The sequence below is a fragment of the Typopeltis vanoorti genome, chromosome 21 (assembly GCF_054136105.1).
Source record: "Typopeltis vanoorti isolate ZY-2024b chromosome 21, IOZ_Tvanoo_1.0, whole genome shotgun sequence".
In the NCBI taxonomy this organism is placed as follows: domain Eukaryota; kingdom Metazoa; phylum Arthropoda; class Arachnida; order Uropygi; family Thelyphonidae; genus Typopeltis; species Typopeltis vanoorti.
Genome location: NC_143569.1, coordinates 22,283,891 through 22,303,140, shown reverse-complemented (window position 1 = coordinate 22,303,140; position 19,250 = coordinate 22,283,891). Strand labels below are relative to the sequence as shown.

Here is a 19,250-nt window from a genome sequence, read left to right as displayed (position 1 = left end):
AATAAATTAAAGGAAAAATAAATATTAGATAAAAAGAAATAAACTATTGAGGCAAGCGCCTCGCGATCTGTACTTAGTACTATTCAAAAATCTTGCCTCACTGACATTTGGCACTGCTTTCATCTTCAAATAATTTTTTGCAATTTTTTTATAATTTGGTTATCCTTACACATTTTATTGGTAAATTTAGCAATTTCAAATTGTTTTTTCTAACTAGTTGAAAATAGGATGGTAAATTCAGGAAGTAAATGTAGTTTTGGACCAAAAGGGATGTTACAGTTCTATATACTAATGCCCACAAGTATGAAGAACAAAAGAGAGAAGTTTTTGGCAATGGTTAGTGCAACCTCTACCAAAAGTTATTAGGAATTAGTGAGGGTTGGCTAACAGTAGATGATATAATTACAGGGATAGAATGTGAAGAACTGAGTATTTTCAGGGTGGAGTACTGACGACAGCAGATGAATTGCAGCGAAAAAAAAAAAAAAAATAGAAGACAAGCAGAACGATGGCAGCTCTTTTGAGGCAGTCTGGTGTGAGATTGAGTTCAATATGAAAAAATATTCAGTTTCTGATATAGGCCAGAGGATTCCATGAATGATCTGGAAGGCATACATAAGCAAATTAGTACGATGAGCAGGTCGAGTAATTATGAAGGGGATTTCAACTACAGAGACACACTTCTTGGAAAGTAGACAGTGGCAAGGTGTATCCTGCCATGTAACGAGTCACGTGTTTGGAGCTGTATAAATTGAAGGAATCTGATGCTCCCGAGTCAGGGCAACTGTGTCTGGATGAAATGGCTATGAGAAGGTAACTGGCGAAGTTTGAAAGAGGCATTGTGATAGGAAGCCAAGTTGCAGGCCTATTTGTTTGGCAAAATGTTGAAATGGCCAATCTCAAGTCAACAATCAGTAATACCATACTCAGATGGAAGCATAGAGTCAACTGCAAGTGCTACTCACAGTTGACCACCAGCCGCACTCACCAATCGTGACTGTAGGGTGCTATGAAGGATAATATGTAAAACCTGCAATTTTTCGGCTGACACGTTGAATGCGGGGTATCGGTCATCAACTGAAACACGAATCTGGCAAAAACCTTCAGAACCGAGGCTCACAACATTGCTTTCCATGATAGGACTGCAATATGCAAGCCTAACATTATCCCAACCAACATGCAGAGTCATCTTCAGTGCTGTAAAAGGCGTGTATAGCGGGATGCAGAAGCTTGGAAAGCTGTGTTATGGAGCGACGAATCATCCTCCATCCTCTACTGAGCAGATGGAAGTGTGTGGGTGTGGTGGATACCTGGTGAACACTTCTTACCAGAGTGCATAACCCTAACTATGAAATTCCGAGGTGGCAGTGTGATGGTATGATCCTGTTTTGGGCTTGGACCTCTGTTTTTTGTGCCATGAATATTGAACTCTGAAAGGTATGTGACTATTCCGCACAATGCAATACTTATTACTGGTATTGTGGTGTTATGGAACTGACTATTGTCTCTTTCAACAAGACAATGCACCATGTCATAAGGCTGCTGCTATAACTGCATGGTTTGTTGACATGAACATCACCGCACTTGATTGGCCTGATTTCATTCATTATTGCATATCAGTGGGAAGAACTGAAGCGTTAGGTGGGGTCAAGGAACACCCCACCCTACAAAAGCCCAGCATCTCATTACATGTCTACAGGAAGTATGGTCCAAAATTCCCATTTATCGCTATCGTACAGATGATTTAAATTATGCCCTATAGGACTGTTGCAGTCACCACAGCGAAAGAAGGTCCTACATCTTATTAAGGTGGTCATCATGACTATTTGTTCCTCACACTATGGCATCCGTTGACTTCTTTCCGAGCAGTGTAGATTGAAAGGAGGAAAGTCATATGGAAAGATGGAAATGGAATTTATACAACCGCTGAAAGATTATTGCTTGAAGCAGCATATGAATGAAGGGTAATGTTACAAGAGTATTAGATCTGGTCATAATAACAGAAGATCTATCCATAACCAAGATGGCATTGTCTCTGATTGGGGAGAGTGATCATGCAGTCTCCATTTGGGAGGTTGTAAAACATGAGGAATATTCTTTCAAAAAGGGATATATGTGGAACTATGAGGCAGGTGATTATTACAAGCTTGAAGCTGTGAGATGGTATAAAAACCTGCAAAGGAAGGATGTTATTAGAATATTGGAAATGTAGTTAAGTGACCCAAATGGAGGAAGCATTCTGAGATTGATGAGTAGTATCATTAAGCAGCAGCTATAAAGGTCAGGCAAGAATGATGACTAGCATGGTAAGGAAGGCAAAATCGAATTATGAGAAGTAGCTGAACAGGAAATCCCAAAGAGTTCTTTCCTTAATTTGCAAGTAAGAGGAAGGATGATGGTGGTGGGGTGACAGAAGTAGACAGCAGTTGAGTTACTGAATGACATGTGGCAGGAATTGATTTTGTATCAGGTGGATGAAATGAAGATTTTAGGATATTGCAGAATCCCAATGTAATTACGTCCATGGAATATCAGCTTGCATTTTAGAGAATTTGCAATAGAACTGTCAATGCCTCTGACTAGGCATTAGCTCTGTCAGAGTTTCAAGGCAGTGGAAAGAGGGCAAAATAATTCACTTGCATAAGGGAGATTCCAAGGCAGCAGTAGCAAATTATAGACCAATGATAAGAGGGTGGCTGCTAGACATCAAATATCAAAAAGTGGTATATGCATGAGCAGAATCCAGGAGAAAGCTGGTGACCGGTGGTGTGCCGCAAGGTTTAATGCTAGGACCTGCATAAATAATTTATGCATAAATGATACAGGAAATAACCAGATAGATAATATTCAGTTGTTTGCTGATAATGCAAAAATAGGTAGGGTAATAGTGAATCAAGGTGATGTGGAGAGCTGGCAGGTGATTTAAATAGGCTGTCAGTATGGGCAAAAAAAGATAATAGGTATGATTTAAACGTGGAGAAACAGGAATTTATGCATTTTGGGATAAATAGATTACCAGTTGTGTAACACATTGTTGGAATATACTCCAGAAAATAAATGAAGCTAGGGATACATTATCCACACCTTAGCATAAGCATATTGCTAAGGTATGGGCAATGTAGTTCACAGGAGATTAATTGACTACTGAAGGCACACAAGCAGAGATTCGAAAGGTGTCATGACTCTTAATACAACCACATCCAGATTACTGTGGTCATAACTTGTCGCCTATGTTTCTTGGGGATGAGTAAGTAGTGGAGATAATCCTGAAGCCAGTGACCAATATGTGTTGTCCATGGAATGCTTCCTACGAGGACACACTGAGGGTGTGGCTTGCAGAAGTTAGTCGATAGGCGAAAAAGAGGGTATATGATAGACTCATCTAAATTGCTTAAAGGGTTTTATAGGATTGATGTTTTAGCACCTCACTAGAGGGAGCAGAACAAGAAATCATTCGTGGAAGTTAAGAGTGGTTGGGATGAGGATTAAATTTTTCGCTTGGAGATGAACTTGAAGATGAACTTGGAGTTGATGAACGGAAATTGTCAGAATCAGTCATGAGCACTTTGTCTATTGATGGAGTCAAGGACAGGCATGATAAATATTGTGTGGATAGTTTGGATCTCCAGCGATGAGTTGACAAACTCCTTGGAGGGTACAATAATAATAATAACTAAAATATATTTATATTTAAAGGCTTTGAGAAGGGTTTTAGTTAAAATCTGAGTAGAGATATTTTGCATATCTTTTACACATATGAGGATGGTTTGAAAAGTTCTCAGCCTAACAATGAAAAAACGAATTTATAATTTCAAAATTATTTTTGTTTTTCAACATAACCTCCCTTAAGACTAATGCATATTCCAGCGTGATTATCCTATCCCTGTAGTGGTTCTCAGTCAGATCAGCAAAATACCCATCTACAGCTGCAATCACCTCTTGCTTCGAAGAAAAATGCTGACCAGCGAGGAAGAGTTTTAGCTTTGGAAAGAGATAGAAGTCAGAGAGAGCCAAAGCTGGGGAAGAGGATGGATGTTCCAACGATTCATAGTGCAGATCTCTTAAATTTCCTATTGCCAAAACACCATTGTGGACAGGTGCATTGTCCTGATGAAAGATGATTTTTTCCTTCTGCAAATAGAGTCTTCTAGTCTAGTTAAAAGATCGAAATAATATTCCCCAGTTATTGTTTTACCCTTTCCAAGATAATTCATAAGCAAAATGCCTTTAGCATCTCCCAAAACACTGATGCCATGACCTTTCCTGCTGATGGAACCGACTTTGTCTTCTTTGGCACTGAACAACCTACTTCTGTCCACTGTTTGGATTCTGGTGTGTAATGGTGACTCCAAGTCTCATCCATATAATACATCGATGCACAAAATCAGTTTTATTCTTGTTAAAACGGTCTAAGCACTGTTCAAAGATTATCATGCAAGTGCGTTTTTGATCTGCTGTGAGCAAGGGAAGCACCCATATTGTGCAAATTTGCAATTCTTCATGCAAAATATATCCTACACGTTCATATGAAATGCCTATAGTCTCCATACCTATTATTCCATACAAATCAGTGGCACTATAAGCGGTATATACAAGAGGCACGGCATAAAAGTAGGCCTTTTGGAGTGTTTTTCCATTTCGTGTCTTGAATGAGAACAAGCCATTTCGTGATAGCAAAATTCATGAATATGGTTGCAAGACATTATTTAACCAACGGATTCAGGTGGCGAGCCATTGTAAGACTAAAGTTGGCCAGATAAGCATGTCCGTCGTCCCATATTTGGAATACTGTGGACAAAATTCCAGCGGTCACGAACAGCACCTCGATGATAAGGTAAAGGAAGGCCACGGGCTACAACTACAGTGATGAATGATATCTCCAATTACCTGCTCGCTAAAACAGGAGTGCTACCCTGAAGAGGGTACAGGAACATCTGTATCTGCCTGAAATGTGTGTGGAAGGCTTCATGGTGGTCTGTATGCTAGCTAAGTGACCGGTTGTCTGTATGTTCCTATCCCACGTCACAGGAGAGAATGTTTGAAATGGGCCAGGTTCCACATCAACCGAACCCAAGACCAATGAGGGTTGGTATTGTTTACTGACGAGTCACGATTTGCTCTACAAATCAATACTACGCGTGTTCTGATCTGGAGAGAAATAGCGACGTGTTGTCATCCCGACAATATCTAGGAAATCATGATAGTTTTGGGATATCTCGTTTAGTGAACACACTGACCTGTATGTGTTCCCTAACAAAATGAGTACTATAACTCATAGAGATGAGGTCCTGAATTCACATGTTCGTCCATATGCGGATGCAACTGGGGAACATTTATTCTACAGACGATATGCATGTCCGCATCGAGCAAATCTCGTAAACCAACATCTTCAAGAAGCGATTATCGTACACGTGAGTTGGCCAACTCGGTCTCCCGACGTTAATCCTATTGAGCATGTCTGAGATGCTCTAGGTAGATGTGTTGCTGTTCTCAGACTCTCTCCCCATAACCTCGAGGGACTTAGGAAAGTTTTGCAGAGATTACTATTATTATCAACTAAACTCATAGAAACCATTATAAACAGTATGAAACATGTTTGTGAGCGCTGTCTTGCTGTGAATTGCGGCCCCATTTGTTATTACTGAAGCACTTTGACAATCTCATTTTGACCTCTTGTTTTAGAACATTGTCTTCACATATCCATTTGTTACTGAACTATTTATTCGCAAGTTTTGTGGGTATTTCTTTCATATCTCATATCATATACTTCTCACCGAATTCCATAAAAATATAATATAACTATCATTTTATACGTTAGTGCAAAGATATTTTTAATATTTTGCTTCGTTGAAAACTAATTTAGTTTCCTGTTATTTTAGTCAATTTCTCCTGTTTCATGTAATAAGACGGTCTTAACATTGCCACTGAGCATTTTAATTTTGGGTTTTATTAAAATATTTAAAAGAGCCTCTATTGCGCTTGACCACACGAAGAAAGACTTGGGGTTTGAAATCTAATCGCCGACTACAGGAACATATTTCTAAGCCTTTTCTCGACCGGTTCACGAGTTATTCGATCTCTGGCACGGGCAAGCGGGTTTTTCGTCCCGTGAACTCAAGAAAATCGACCGTCGAACACCTATTTTCAGAAAAAAATATTGTGTTATGTTAGGGACTACGAGAGGGGCAGCACCTGCTAGTCACCTTCTCCACTGCGCCAGCTTTCTCTGATTGGCTACCAGTGGAGATTGAACTGCCCACTCAGTCTCCAAAAGTTAGATAGGGCTAAAATGGCCTTGCATACTCCCTATACAGGAACAAAAAGGCGTTAGCTGATTTATTTATTTATTAAAATATTTGAATGATTTCCATACATTGTCTGTTTGCTTACAGAAGTCTTTGCTTTTGTCAATCTTCGTATTATATCATGTTCAGTTTCACCTTAAGCATCAACATTATTTCACATTTAGGCATTTTTTTCTTCTACTGCATGCTGATCAATTTTCATTTCTTTCAGGCATTTGATCTTTAATTTCAGAAAAAACTTTTGTTTTATTCATATTTATTTTAAGACATATTTTTAGCTTAGCATAGATTAGGATTCCTAAATTGTAACTGCACGAGGATGGTCTGAAAGTTCTCGGCCACAGATGGCAACATTATCGGCAAGATTGTTTTTCCAAGTTGGTATATCTGCCATAAGCATCCATGTGAAATTGCAAGTCATTCTATCAGGTAGTTTGTTTTATACAGCTGTCTGAAGCAAAAGTGTTGTCAGTGTCCCTTGAAATGGATAAAATTGAGTATCGTGCGATTATAAAATTCTTTGTAAAAGGTTTAACGACAAAAGAAATTCATTTGAAGTTCACAAAAGTTTATGGGCTCTCTTGTCCTTCGTTTGCGATAATTACGAACTGGGCTGCCGAGTTTAAACGTGGCCGTACCAGCCTTGAAGACGATCCACGTGAAGGACGTCCAAAAAGTGTAACAACGCCAGAAATCAGTAATCAAGTATGATATGCTATTGGATGACCGGCGAGTCAAAGTGCGTGAAATTGCGGAGACTATAGGCATTTCAGAAGAACATTTAGGATATATTTTACATGAGGAATTGCATATGAAAAAGCTTTGTGCAAGATGGGTGCCACGCTTGCTCACAGCAGATCAAAAATGCACTCGCATGAAAATCTCTGAACATTACTTGAAGCGTTTTAATAAGAATAAAACTGATTTTGTGCGTCGATTTATTACTATGGATGAGACGTGGATTCACCATCACACAACGGATTCCAAACAGCAGCCAAAACAGTGTACATAAGCTGGTTATTCAGCCAAAGACAAAGTCGCTTCCATCAGCAGGAAAGGTCGTGACAACGATGTTTTGGGATGCTAAAAGCATTTTGTTTGTTAATTATCTTGAAAAGGGTAAAACAATAACCGGGGAATATTATTCCGATCTTTTAACCAGACTAGGACGAAAAAATTTCCCGAGAAAAGAGACCCGATTTCCAGAAGGAAAAAAAAAAAATCATCTTTCATGAGGACAATGCACCTGCCCAGAAAGGTGTTCTGGCAATGGGAAAATTAAGGGAGGATCTTCACTATGAATTATTGGAACATGCGCCCTATTCCCCAGATTTGGCTCCCTCTGACTTCTATCTTTTCGCAAAACTAAAACTCTTCTTCGCTGGTCAGCGTTTTTTTTTTTTTTTTTTTTTTCCGAATCAAGGGGTGATTGCAGCTGTAGAGGGATATTTTTCTGATCTATCTTACTGAGAACTACTACAGGGAAGGGATAATGGCGCTGGAACATCACTGGAATAAATGTATTAGTGTTAAGGGAGATTATCTTGAAAAATAAAAATAATTTTGAAATTATAAATTCGTTTTTTCATTGTTAGGCCAAGAACGTTTCAGACCACCCTCATAATCCAGCTAAACTGCAAGTGTTTTTTTTTTTTAAATTCCAGAGATTTTTCCAATAAATTAGCGTATATTCTTAAAAATATTTAAAATTTAAATCGTTTAAAATGCATCATTTAAAAAAAAGCGATGCATAAAAATAAATATAAATCATTTTTCTACGTATGCGTTTGGACATTTTTTTTTCTGAATAAATCTTCGGATCTAATTTATTTTGGACTTCACCTTTCTATACGGTCGAAGGTGAAATAGTTCACTTGCATGATGGAGCGCCAAGAGAGAAGTAGCATTGCAACTTCTTTTATGTCGATAGTGTGACAACTGAAGAACAACGGGACATTGCATCCTTCAATTGGAAAAGACATGAGTTTGATTCTCGTCATGATGAGAGAAATCTTTATATGGGCATTTTCAAATGAAGATGGGTTAGCTGATCTCATAAGAAGGTGTTAGAGTTTTTCCCTATGGAAAACTTTTTTTTTTTTTTTTTTTTTTATATATCCGGCATACTGGCAAATCTTGAGATAAGAACGCACATAATTTCCAGACAAAAAATACTGTTAGTGGCAACAGGCAGTAGACGATGCTGTGTGTGTACTGATGATAGCGTCGTTGTGACAGTAGTCACAACGACACAGGAGTCCACCAGTCTTTGGACTCCTGGTAAGTGTCAAGTAATAATAATAATAATACGGAAATAAGTACCTGGGAAAATCACGGCATCCATATTTACTTCCTTAGATTTTAGTTGCAATCTTTCAGGTAGGAATTATTATTCTTAGGATATGTTATCAAAATTAAATTGCAAAAAATAATTCCAAATGTATATAATGCATATGTAATCTAATACGTATCTAATTATATTGATGTTACCATTAGGACAGGTTACATGTTGAACTACAAAGGGTATATGTACCAGGCGTATGTAACATGGTGCACAGTGCCACTGCTACATTGGATGAAGAGTAAGAGTTGCATGAAAATGAGGTTGAACAGCTATTGCATAACCTGGATAAGAATTTGTCAATAAGGACAGAAGAAATATCAGCAAGTTTGCTAAAGGAATGTTCAACCGAATTGGCTAGGCGTTTCACACGTTTGTATAACTTGAGTCTCAGCTCAGGAATGATACCACAGGAATGGAAGGAATGCATGCTAGTTCCATTCTACAAGAGTACGGCCGAGTTGGATAAAGGGAATGGATAATATTGGATTTCGCTAAGGTATTTGATGGGGTACTACACGAAAGGCTGTTGCATAAACTGGAGAATATGGGATTGGAATATAAACTCTTAACTTGGATTAGTGGATAGCTGACAGACAGATATCAGAAAATTGCACACGATAGGTGTGATTGTCATATTTAAGGTGGCCAGTGGTACGTCAGGGTTCAGTTCTTGGGGCCATTGTTATATGAACATTGTTCTATATATTACATTAGAAAGGGTTTAACAGGAGATGTGCAAAAGTCTGTCGATGATGCGAAGAAAGGCAGGCCAATCAGGGATGCCACTGATATTCAGCACTTACAAAATGATTTGAATAAGCTGGTAATTTGGGCAAAAGAAAATGACTATCAGTTTATTGTTAATAAATGTTAAGTTATGCACTTTAGCGTGATGAGATTTCCAGCAGCAGCATATTAGCGGAGTTATGCTACAAGAAACTGATGAGGCTAGGGATCTTGGCGTAATGGCAGATAGGAATTTGAAGTTCAAGAGTCACAGAGCAAAAATTGCAAATATCTTAGGATAATTGTGGTGTTGATGCGAACCTTGACATATAAGGATAAGGAAATCATTTTGGATCTTTATAAGGCCTTAATAAGACCGTACCTGGATTATTGAGCACAGATTTGGTCTCTCAGGTTCAAAGGGATAAAAAAGCTGAGGAAAGGATGTAAAGAAGAGTTACACAGTTAAGTTTCCTCGCAGTCAAGAAAGAGGTAAGAGAGCAGTGAATGAGTGGAATAGTTAGTGAGTACGTGTAGTGTGAATGAATTTAAGAGAAGGCATGACAGCTGCTCTGGGTGATGTATAGCCTCTCTCGATGAGTCCTTGGCTCCATGGAGGTCTCAGATAATACTACTTCTACTACTAATAATATTTTTTTATTAGAAAAACAAATTAAAAGGAGGCGGTTAACGTGGAGAACAGAAGCCTGAAGCTGCAACAGAATACGAAATATACAAACTACATGAACTTTTATTTTCGATCAGGAAAAATATTTAAAGTATTTTATGATATACTTTATTCTTTACTGAAAGGAAAAAATTGCGCAGTTCACATTTCAGTATCGTGCAGAACCTTTACCATTATGTAAATTATTATTATTATTTCAACAAACTTCCATGGAATCCACAGACTCCTAATGAAAAGTTTAATCAGCAAGCAGCATATCATATTGAATCTCGAACTCATTCACAACACATTTCGGCAATGCACACAAAAATAACCATTATCTTTTGTTCTTTCACGACTTCCAGAGACAACCCATAGTCACTGTCCCTTTCCTTTGTTGTACCATTTAAAAATATCATTTGGTAAATATCTTTCAACACGTAAACGTTTTAATCATATCACCAATGGATAAGAATATATCAAAATATAACAAATTAAAAGTATGTAACAAAATGTTTTAAAATCATCTTAAAATTTACTCTTATGTTAGAAAGATGGAAAATTATTTTTAAAAATTAACTTCAGTAGAGCTTTTACAACAACTGCTCAAAATAGCAATGTTGCAGCAGTGTTCTCCCTCTCTCTACTCCTATCGTTAACGTTTCGCACTAATACTAATTCTTTGTTACCCCAGTGGGCTTATACAGTATATGACCCCAGTCTAAAAAGGATCAGGCGATTTGATATCGTGATTGACTAGTGGGACAACAATTGTTCAAATAAACGGAAGCCTGTCGGATTAAATGTGGTAAAGTTCCATCATAAGGGAAATATCCAGTCGCATCGATGTTTTCTCGCCACTGAGACAAATGCTGACCATGTATGGTCTGATTAATTGTTTGGCCCTTACCATACATATACGTACATAAAACTATTTTGGAAATTCTTTCATTTGTTGCATTTCTACCAATCTATAAATGCTCATTATGGATCTTATGCATTATATTAACATTCGTTTCATCAGTGCATACGATCTGTAAAATATATCTGCACACATGGTAGATGGTAGGTAGGTAATAGAGGCAGCAGAAATTGTTCAGCTACCGAGTGACCATTCTGCAAGGGTATGTCATCCAAGGGAAGATACTGACATGGCAAAGGTGACAGGAACTAACGTGAGAACAGAGGTATCCACTGGAGGTACTTTCGGATATTACAGAATCTGATTACAAATACAGCTGTAGGATTGGATGGGATATATAGGCTTGCGTTTTAAGAGAATGTGCAGGGGAACTCGCCTTTGACTAGGCTGTTTAATTTAAGTCTCAGCTCTGGCAAAGTCCCAAGAGAGTAGGACGAGGGCAAAATAATTCCTTTGTATAAAGGAGGATCTAAGTCTGTGGCAGCAAATTATCAGTGTCTCAGGAGTGGTGATAAAATTTGGTCAAAAAGAGAATTCAGGAATGGATGGATAAGAATATCATAATAGAATATCGGTAATGCCTTAGTAATCTACTAACTTTTTCTAATAGAGTGATGGCTGAGTTGGATAAAGGGATTGCTTACACGATGATACGGCTGGATTTGCAAAGGGGTCTGACAGGATACCACAGGATACTCTGTTATGCAAACTGCAATAAATGTGAATCGATAGGAAACTGGTGATATGAATAAAAGGGTAAGAGATACCAAAAAGTAGTATATGGGGGAGCAGAATCCAAGAGAAGGCAGATGAATACTTGTGTGCTGTAGGATTCTGTGTTTGGACCACTGCTGTTTATTTGCACATAAATGATACAGGAAATTATTTAAAAGTAGTTATTCAGTTGTTTGCTGATGATGCAAAGTTGGGTAGGGTAATAGTTAATCAAGGTGATCTAGAGAGAGTATGGATAATTTAAATAGGCTGACTGTATGGGCAAAATATAATGGATGTCAATTTAATGTCGAAAAGTGAAAAGTTGTGCATTTTGGGATACAAAGATTACAAGCCGTGTACAACATTGAGGGAACTGTACTTCAGGAAATTTATGAAGTCAGGGATTTGGGGTGGTAGGATAGAGAGTTGAAGAAGTTTAGAGGGCATATTTCTAAAGTAGCCAGGATAGCTCACAGAATTACTTGGGTACTGAAGAACACATTAACAAGCTGAGTTCGGGAGTTGTCATTCCTCTTTATAATCAATGGAAAATCCTACATCAATGGAAAGTTGCCGATTACGACAACATGGTTGTGAAAATCCCCATCGCTACTAAACAGCAGTATCTGTCGAGTTGCACTTATCAAAATCGTATATGGAATGAACTTTAGATTTTTATAAATGTAACGTACTCTTCTTTTGTATATTTATCAGGCATATTTTCCTTGAAGCACACAGTTAAACATGACAGTTCAGTAAAACTTTTTACAAATTCCAACAAACGGTGCGAACTAACTGTACGTGTTTAATTATCACATGTATAAAATTCCATAATTCTCACGTCGATTTAGAGTTGCAATACATTTCTAGATCATGATACACGCACCGTTAGGTAACAATGCAGTTAGTAACCGCTGACTCGTGAGGTGAAAGGTCCACATCTTACCATTTTTTCCTGAATAGGAGGCGCGTTATTTTTTACTTCATTTATTTATTTTTTCTGATCTGTAAAGGAATAAATCCTTGACATGATAGATTACTCCTCTTGTTTTCTAAGCACGTGACTTGAGATTCTGCAATTAAAAATGACTGGCCCACCACAGATCAGTCTCTTGTGAATATTCAGGAATCACACTTTGCAGTTGAAATATCCTGCTACCACTCATGTTTGGCAGGTGATTATATTTTAGGAACGTACTTACATGAAATTCACTGTATTTCCTCAACTCTATTTTCTTTTAGTCCATTTTATTATTTGTTTCTTATTACTCTATGTCTGTTATAAGTTAAACGAATTATAATTAAAAGGTAACTATTTCCGTTACTTAGAAGACAATTGGAATACTGAGGAAACATCGGATGGTCATGGTGATTAGGATGCGATACAGCAGCTAAGGTCCTAAACTGGATGTATTTTTCTGTTGATTGCATGTGTTCATCTGCAGTTTATCTGTTTCGCAGAGATAAAACCTCCCAGAAATTTCCCAGAGAAGAAACTCTGCCACCACATGAAACCATTCAATTTCACTTTAGATGAAAAGCTCTTATAAATCTTTTTTTGCTGTTCTTGTTAAGTGGAATTCAAACGTATCTATTCTGTCAAAGGGCATATGTTATTCTTCCAGCTGCACTATGGAGACCCTAGAAAACACTAGGGTCTCCATAGTGCTAATTTAATAATTTACTAATTTTTCGTAAAGTTTCATATGTAGGTGGCAGGAATTTCTTCCCAGAAGCTGCGGTTTTTGATTTCGCAAGACAGGCAACTGACTAGAAGAAGACACCAATTTAGAGTCATAATGCATAGGCTTCACAGCCTTAGCTGCTTTGGCCGTCAATCTCAAATAACTAACCAACCAACCAACTAGCCAATTGCTTTTATGTGAAATGCATAAAATGCAAATACAAAATTTTGTGTTTACTTGAGAGATTGTGTGGTTGTGCTGAAGAACATAATTATCGTTTAGATCTGGAATATTATAAAGCATCAACATTTGTCATTGTGGATAGGACAATTTTCTCTGTATTCATCACAGAATAATTCACTGTTAGCAATAATGATTATTATACAGTATGGCGGGGGAAAAAAGATAATAAATAAAATAACTACAACAATATATGTTATGGAGTAAACGGATGCCGAAGTTCAGTACTGTTTTCTTCCCCCCTACCCCCTGCCAAATACGACAATTTCTAATAAATATCACACCTCTCATTTTTACGTAGTGAATTAGAAAATGCTAAGTTAATAGCTTATATCTGTTAAAATTCCATTAATAGTAACTCTTAATAATTACTCTTGAAAATAGAAGAGAAGAGAAGGGGGAAGAAGAAAGTAGTTTATTATAAAATATCTGGTATTTCATGATCGCTTTCCGATGTACCAGCAATATTTTAAAATTTACCTTAATAATGTATTTGCAGCTTAAGGTTACACTAATTCTATAAAAAATGCATCACTACATGTATTACTAAGCATCTATTTTCGTTTAATCTAACATATCAATAAACATGTGGTGATTGAGTATCAATTCGAAAAAATAACACTAGAGGACTCCACGTGTCCATCCTAGTCTTATTGAGCTGTTTGAACTACAGTTAGTTTCTAGTAAGTAACGAAGGTGAGTAAATCCTGGGGGGAAAATAAATTTTTTCTCGTTTTTTCAGTTGTCCTTTAGTAGTTTCTTTGTGAAACTGGCTTTCATTCAGCATCTTAAAGATTTTTGACGTTATTAAACGGTTCAATTGACTGCTGAATGACGTCAGAGCTAAAGTGATAGCTGATTGGACAAAACAGTGACGTTGTGAACTACATCAGTTAAATGAATTTCTAGGTTTTTATACACTCCAGTTGCCTTCCGTGTGTATGTGTACTGATGAGAAACATCGCGCATTGGCGTTTTGTCGGCGGTTGGACGTCGCAGAGCTCGGTGGCTCTGGTTCGTGTAGTAAGTTTTTATAATGTCGCCGAATAGGGGTAGTTTGTTTTTCTCGTGTAGGGCCTGTGCGGCTGTTTAATCATTAATGGAACATGGTGTTGAATTAATAGGAAGGATATGGTGGTGATTAATATGAAGGGTACCTGCTGCAGGTAACACAAAGGTTACATCAGCCTTCAATCTGTATATCTTGTGATGAAAATGATAAATCCTTCGTACTCCCTACTGATAGGTCAGTGATACATATACGTATATATATATATATATATATATATATAGATAAATAGATAAATACACACACACATATATATATATATATATATACGCGCGTTCATCCGCTACCCACACCCACCCACGTTGGCTGGAGTTATGAATTGTGCGGTCTTTTATATCGACGGTAAGTGTGAATCAACGAGCCAGTGATCTCAATAACAACTCATTTTAAGCCTAACGGATAGGCTTCTCAACATTAACGGCTTTGCTGCAGTCTTCCATCGGTTAAAATGACGGAAAAGTCAAGTGTCGTAGCAGGTCCAGATCTCAGTCATCTGACAGAAGAAGAGAGAAAAATTATAGAGTCTGTGATGGCAAGACAACGCGAAGAAGAAGACAAGGAACATGAAGTATTAAAGTAAGTGGTATATATATAATTAATTTTGCCATTTTCGTTTTGTGGTATTCAAGAAACATGAATCACCTTCAAATATGATCATGGACTGAGGTATTTTATGCTGTAGATATGGCAGATTGAAAATATAGGTAATAAGATCATACATACATAACAACATAGTGTACAGTTCAAATGAATCATATATATAGGATCATTCAATTAAGTATGTACTTTCTGAAATTCGTATTTTCTTCAGAGCAGAAACAGATCAGTTTCGTATGGAGGTTCAAGATTCTCCAGATGACTGTTCAAGCAAAGCATCATGGGTAGTTTTAACCTCTGCTACGGATGCTTTGAATAGGATGATATTGTTATGTGATAACACTATTTGTTTCTTGATTTGTTTCTGGTATTTTTGAAATTATCATGTATGACACACACACACACACACACACACACACACACACACACACACACACACACACACACACACACACACACACACACACACACACACACACACACACACACAAAATACAAAGTAGCCATACACAAATTTTTCAGTCACTATGCAAAGGACTTTCATTAAGAAAATCAACACCACTAATTCTATGTGTATACTATTAATATAATTATATGGTTTTCGACTTTCCAAACTAAAATCTATAACAAAATGAATGATGTTAAAAGGTCAGACTACAAAGCTTTAGTTAATTGTAACTAGATTTTTACTAGTCGATATTGCAAATTAGTGACGTGGAAATTGATAAACCAAGATTATTTCTATTTTTTTATCACGATTTATAACTCTAGAATTTCAAGTTACACGTACATGGTACTAATGCCCGAGCAATTAAGAGATAAATTAAATATTTACTGTAAAAGAATAATCGCAGGGGGTACGATGTCTGTATTTGTATATGATCAAACAATACAGTTTTAATACAAGTAATGTGTGTTCAAACGTATATTTGGATACACATTTCTATGCGAAGAATGCAATTATTGACGTTCTTTGCAATGTAGACTCCAAATTATTATTTTAATTATTTTTAATTTAAATATTTTATTTAATACTCTCAATTTTGTAAAATATTTTAACATTTAAAATTATTTTATATTTAAAGCCAAGATATGTATATTTTAACAAATATTGCTTTCTTTAATACAAGCTTTCTTTGTGGTTTTTATGAAAAGTACTTACATAATAAAGGAGCTTACGAGCAACAAAAGTTCTGTGTATAAATTTTTCTTTCATGTAGATTATATTTCTATTTAGATGAAAAATTGTGCTTATTAAAATCAAACAAAAGAAGGTAGATGACCTATAGTCCTTTAATAATTATTATTCTCTTTCAATATCAGAATGTAAGCAACTTTTGGATACGTATTAACCATATCGAGCCTTGTTTTAGAAATATCCATGATGTTATGTTTTTTAATACATTTAGTGATTATTATTGGATATTAAAGGTAGCACTGTGGTATGTAATTATATATTTATTATTATTTCAAATAATGAAACATCCTTAAGCTTTCCCACTATCTTTTTTTTTTTTTTTTGAGCATGTAATATGAAATATGTGGAGTTCTGTGATGAGGAAATGTATCTCTAGAATGGCATCCTCACAAAGTAAAGTATTGAATATGTTCTTATATAAAATTCTAATTTAGATTATTCAAGATCGTACCTTTTTTACATTTCGAAATTAGAAATATTGATGAATACGAAAAGAATCCAATTATAATCTGTGTGGTTATGCCCATCTATCATTAACAAAGTTACAAAAATGTAAATATATTTATCTTGACATGTTAAAGAAAAAAAACTATGTATTTACACAGAATCCATTCCTTTTACAAATTATGAGGAAGCGTGGGTAAGGTATTCGAAGCTCTGTGACATTTGGCGACAAAAACGAAAAGGAGAGGAGAAAATTCGGGATGGCAGCTTGTTGTGTATCTTTACAAATATCCCAGTATTCCATAAACAGAAGAACTGTTTGGAAAATACAAATACAAAAGTAGTCTCTTTAAAATGAATATTTTATTTATTAATCTCATGTCACGGCGTAAATATAGTAAGATGATTAATAAATTTCGATCAGCTCCTCATACTTATTTAATTATCCACTTCGCTCCCTGCGGAGCATAGGGCCTCAACCATTGTTTTCCATCGGACTCTGTTCATTGCTTTTTTCTTGATCTCATTCCAGGATTTTCACAGCTATTTCATCTCTGCTTCGATTTCTCTCCTCCAAGTCATCGTGGGGGCGTCCCCCTTTTCTGCTTCCATTCCATAGTTGTCTTTGCTATATCCTTATCTGGGTTTCTGATTGTGTGGCCTATCCATTTCTATTTTGTTTTTCTTATTTCTGTTTTGATGCCAGATTGATTTGTTTTGTCCCATAATGTCTTTTTTAAAATTCTATTTGGCCAGTATATTCCCAATATCTTTCTAAGACATACATTTATGCAAATTTGCAGTTTATTTAAATCCCTTTTTGGTTAATCTCCAGGTTTCAGATCCATATAGTAGAATAGTCTTTACATTTGTGCTGAAGAGTCTTAAAATTATTCCTTTTATTTATCCATATTTTTCATTGTATTGAAGACAATCCTCGTGAAAGCATTTCAATTATATAAAGTCGATTTGTTTTTAAATGGTATTAGGAATGCTATCAATCGACAGGTAGATAAAGGAGAGGTGTGTAGTAATACAGAAATATGTCAAATAAGCGTTCATGCCTATCTTACAATCGATTTCTAAAACAGTAATTCTGTGTTTTCTTTAACTATCAGGGTCCACTGTTAACCGAGTTTCTAGACCATGGTGGCAGTATTACCTGCAAAAAGTCAGCCTAACGGACCATTTAAGACAGGTATATCGAAGCATCTAAGAGAGGGAACAAAACATTTGACCCTCGTTTATTCGACTTACAGGGTATTCATTTGGAAGCGTACTGAAAGTTCGTTAATTTTCTGTGAAATCGCCCTCGAGAATGAGATATTCATCATGACGTAATAAGTAACCAACTTTGTTCATTTAGCATACATAAATTTTGTGGTTATTATCTTCATTTACCCGAAATCACCGTAGTTTTCAGTCATTTTTGAGGGACCAGATAGTTGAACATCAAATCAACTTTGCGCTTTACATTTGACTTCTGAGCAGTCAACAACCACATACCTTGTGTCACTTTTTTCTGGGATTGGCAACTAACGAGTTAAGTCACAATGCCAGTCTATCGCAAAAATATATATTATGATAAAGTAAAAAAAAGTTTTCATTCTTACTAAAAATAAACGAAATGCGAAAATTTTCGTTTTGTATTACAATATCACAGTACCACATATTTGAGCTTTGAAAGAATATTTTTATCGATATTGTTTGACTGCATACAGCAGAAATTCTTGTTAAACTCGTTGTAAGACTATTGAAGATCCATTCTATTTTGTTTTGTGGAAGGCAGATCTCATTAGTGCAAGTCGGTCAAAGTACTCCAAGTAGCTTACGCTACGAGTAAAGGGATGCCGACTTCCGCATTACATATGAAATATTCAATTCAAATTCCGTGACTTATTGTTCCAAAACCACTTTATTCTCATTTATAATTAATTTAAACAGTGTTGAATGTGCAGTGATATGTTGCGCTTGATGTTATTATAAGCGTAAATTCCTTTAAATTTTTTATTACATTTTAAAATTTTAATGGTTCAAGAAAAACCTCAACTAATAAATGTAAAAATGTAATAAAAATTTATGCTTCCAATATAGGTGTTTTTATCCATAGAAACTAACTGTGCCAATTTTTCTTGGGCGGACTATCTTAAAATGTGCTGCACTGTATTAACTATAGCGTTGCGTTGTTTGGAATTTAGGTGGAATCAACAACTAGGAATACGAGGCCAGTGTGTTAATTGCCTATCTTCTACTAGCCGGGTTATTTATTTATTTATATTTATTTATTTTTTGCGGTATGAAAATAAAAACCTACAGTTCCTGACACTGTAGCTTTT

At 36.2% G+C, this 19,250-nt stretch overlaps 1 protein-coding gene across 2 annotated transcripts in view; it reads left to right on the top strand.

Annotated features, from left to right (window-relative positions):
• Window positions 1-14,608: 14,608 nt before the first annotated feature.
• LOC150094669 (regulating synaptic membrane exocytosis protein 2-like) overlaps window positions 14,609-19,250 on the top strand; it is a 358,944-nt gene continuing 354,302 nt past the window's right edge. For both annotated transcript variants that reach the window (XM_090410907.1, XM_090410908.1), the window contains exon 1: window positions 14,609-15,251. In XM_090410907.1, coding sequence (XP_090267033.1) covers window positions 15,124-15,251 — 128 coding nt within the window. In that variant the 5' untranslated portion in view covers window positions 14,609-15,123. The remainder of the gene's footprint in view (window positions 15,252-19,250) is intronic.